Source organism: Megascapheus bottae, chromosome 27 (assembly GCF_031878675.1).
Source record: "Megascapheus bottae isolate mThoBot1 chromosome 27, mThoBot2.hap1, whole genome shotgun sequence".
In the NCBI taxonomy this organism is placed as follows: Eukaryota; Metazoa; Chordata; class Mammalia; order Rodentia; family Geomyidae; genus Megascapheus; species Megascapheus bottae.
The window spans coordinates 23,069,472-23,073,058 of NC_143535.1; the positions used below are offsets into that span (position 1 = coordinate 23,069,472).

Consider the following 3,587-nt stretch of genomic DNA (forward strand, 5'->3'; position numbering starts at 1 on the left):
GTAATGGGCCAATGCTCGGGAAGGGCGGACAACACAGGTAATCGCCTTTGTATGGGGCCCATAGTTTGCATTTGGGCATTAATGGCTCGCAGATCATGCAATAATCGCCATTTTCCAGACTTCTTCTTTATAACAAAAATAGGTGTGTTCCAAGGTGACACAGAGGGCCTAATATGATGTAAGTCATATTGTTCTTTCACAAGGGTTTGGGCTGCTGCTAATTTCTCAGAAGTTAATGGCCACTGAGGCACCCATACTGGTTCCTCCGTCTTCCAAGTAATGGGGACTTGTTCCTCAGCGGCCCCTAGGAAAAACCCAACCCATGTTTATCTAATTTTTTCTGGACCTCAATAGGGTTTTTTTTCGGCCCTGCAACTTCTTCCCCAGTCCACGGCCAGGATAATATCCCATCTGTAGTATCATGTCTTTGGAGGCAGGTGAATAATCATTGCTAAGACAGAAGCCCATCTCTTTCATTAGGTCACGGCCCCACAGTGAGACCGGAAGCTCAAGAACATAAGGCTGAATGGTTCCTGAGTGTCCTTCCTCATCTTTCCAATTCAATTGCCGAGCACTGACATCGGGGGCCCTTGCATAGCCTAGACCTCTCAGTGTCTGATCAGAGGCCTGCACTGGCCATCCCCGAGGCCAGTCCTTTTTGGCTATAATGCTGCGGTCTGCTCCTGTATCTAAAAGTCCAATGATTCTTTTTCCATCTACCTCTAGTTCCATAGTAGGCCTTTCATTCAAGTCCAGTGACATACACACCAGCTCCACGCCGGTGGATCCAAAGCCTTTGTCTCCCCTGGCGGCCTGCCTGGCAGGGAAAATCTCATGGAGACTAGGAAGAAGTAGTAATTGTGCTATTCTATCTCCTGGAGAAATAGCCACTATGCCTTTTGGTGCTTCAACCATAATTTTAACTATTCCTGTGTAATCTGGGTCAATGACCCCTGGGTGAACTCTGAGGCCTCGGAGGGTTGCCGAGGAATGGCCAATTAACAACCCCACTGTACCACTCTTTAGGGGCCCCTGAAAATCTGAGTCCACCAGTTGCACTCCCATTTGAGGTGTTAATATGATACTGGCGGTGGCACGGAGGTCCAATCCCGCTGAACCTGCAGTGGCTCTCCGCGGTCCTTGGGATGGCGTAAGGTGGGCCATCTCTCCTGGGGCACCCCCTCGCTCTGGCTCTCTACAGCCCCATATATTTGCGGGCCCTAGGGATGTGGGCCCCTCTGGCCGTTTTTTGACTGGGCAGGGTGGCCTAGAGGCTGTCCATTTACATCCTTTACTGATTTACATTCATTTGCCCAATGCTTGCCCTTTCTGCATCTTGGACAGAGTCCAGGTTGTCTGCTTGGCTGGGTCCTTCCTGCTCCTCCAGCTCCTCTTCGTTCTGGACAATCTCGCTTAAGATGTCCCATTTTTCCACATTTAAAGCATGCTCCGGATGCATTGCTTTTCTTTCTAGTGAGCTGGATTACAGCTGCAGCAAGGCCAGAATTAGTCAATGGATCCCCCAACTCTCTACAAACTTTCATCCATGCTTCTATGCCTTTATGTTTATATGGAGTTATAGCAGCCTTGCACTCTTTGTTACACTGCTCATAAATCAGTTGTTTTACTAGGGGCATGGCTCTATCTGGGTCGCCAAAAATTCTCCCTGCTGCCTCAACCATCCAAGCAACAAAGTCCGAAAACGGTTCGGTGGCCCCCTGCAGGATTTTTGTAAGATTGCCACTAACTTCCCCTCTATTAGGCAAGGCTTTCCAGGCTCTAATACAAATGTCATTAATTTGCTCATATACTTCCAGTGGATGTCTTGTTTGAGCGTTAGCAAATCTTCCCTGCCCCAGAAGCATGTCCCTGTCCCAGGGTCCGTGACCATTTGCTTGATTAATTGCTGCCTGTTCGTTGGAAAACTCCAACACAAAAGCTCGCCAGTCCAAGTATTGCCCTGGGCTCAAACAGGCACGAGTAAGTCCGGCCCAGTCAGAAGGGGTCATACAATTTCTCTTCAAGGCCTCTACCTGAGCCACTGTAAAGGAGGCAGTTATGCCATACATTCGAACTGACTCAGCCAAGGACTTAACCACTTTAAACTCAAGTGGCTCATGATATCTCTGTTGGTTTTGGTCCTGAAAAACTGGACAAGCTAGTTCTGTGTGAACTGTCCTTCACATCTCGGGGCAAAACGTGTGACCAACTGCCCCCTGCTGATAAGGAGGTGGATTAAAGGGTGCTGAGGCAGCGGCTGGAGGATCCTTCTCAGGAGCCTCCTCCCCTACATTCCACTTACTGCTCTGCTTCCACTTCTCTCGTTTTAAACGAGTCTTCCGCATTTGTTGTATCAAGGCCTGTACTTCCTCATTGTCTTCTGAGCTGCTTAGATCAGACCCTCCTTCCTCTTTATACTCAGACAGGTCAGGGTAAAGTCTTGTGGACGCCTTCCCTTTCTCGCTAAGTGAACTTTCACTGTACGCCTTTTCAGATCTTTCCTCCTGCAGCTGTTCTAGCGCCGACCATCCATTTTCCACAGCGTCACAACAGCGCTGGTCTTGAAGAAACCCCCTAATCATTTTCCAAATGGTTCTAACTCCAGCTTTTAACATGCCTTGCTCATAAGCAAAGTCCAAATCCTTCCCTAATTTATCCCAAGAAGTTACTGTAAGGTTCCCTGATACAATAAACCAAGGAGCCACAGTTTCACACTCATTAAGAAATCCTTGCAGTGTACTCTTTCTTAGTTTTAGCCCCTTAGAATGCAATAGTTCATCGAGGGCCAGAAAAATTGAATGTGACGTCGTGGCACCCATCTTCAGTTAAGAAAATTGTCACTTTGTTACGCTTTCACTTTTCCTTTATTTTTGTTTCTCCCCGGGTTGCTGCTCTCTCTCTTATCTACAGAGTAGAGCCCCGAACTATGCCCGCTTTGACCGCGGATTCCCACTTACCTGGGAACTTTCCGGTGCACCGCCCTGACCACAAAGAGTTCTGAATCTTCCGTATAAGTGTTTCCCCTTACGGGCCACCACTTGTCGCTTCCGCCTCAACCAGCAAGGAAGACGCAACACAGGATTCTTCTCCAAGTGGTTTATTCAGGAACCCTTAACAAGCTTCTTCCTTTCTCCTTCTTTCTTCTTCTTCTCCTCACCCCCCCCCCCCCCCCCCCCCCGACTATCCCCGGTCTTATAAGACCTCCGCCTGGCCAATCCTGAAAAGCCACGTGGGAGATGCCGATAGGGCCAACTACGCGGAAGCAAGCCAGAAGCTAAAACTTAGCCATATAAGGAGTTGTTTTTCACAGAGAGCACTCGCCGTCGGGATGGTGGAAGGCGGAAACCGGCGCCATCTTTAAGGCACAGCCCTCCCAGCTCCCCACACCCAAGTGATAAATTCAGCATCAAGGACAAGAGTAACTCCAGGGTATGGGCCATATCTTTTTGGCTTCTATTAAGGGGTACTGGTGGTCTGGGTCTTTGGCCCACCAATCAATAGAATGTAAAATGCATATAGCATAGTTCATTGCTGACAGTAGCTCTTCAAAAGCTAATATCAATGAAAAGCCTCTAACAAAGACAATT

At 48.5% G+C, this 3,587-nt stretch overlaps 1 protein-coding gene across 1 annotated transcript; it reads right to left on the reverse strand.

The window, feature by feature from the left end:
• Window positions 1–1,220: 1,220 nt before the first annotated feature.
• LOC150045773 (endogenous retrovirus group K member 10 Gag polyprotein-like) lies at window positions 1,221–2,069 on the reverse strand. The gene has a single exon (XM_090319767.1). It carries the CDS (start codon window positions 2,067–2,069, stop codon window positions 1,221–1,223), a length of 849 nt encoding a protein of 282 aa, XP_090175893.1.
• Window positions 2,070–3,587: the final 1,518 nt, after the last annotated feature.

Coding starts and splice junctions, on each gene's coding strand:
- LOC150045773 (XM_090319767.1), bottom strand. CDS start 2,069: ATGTATGGCATAACTGCCTCCTTTACAGTGGCTCAGGTAGAGGCCTTG.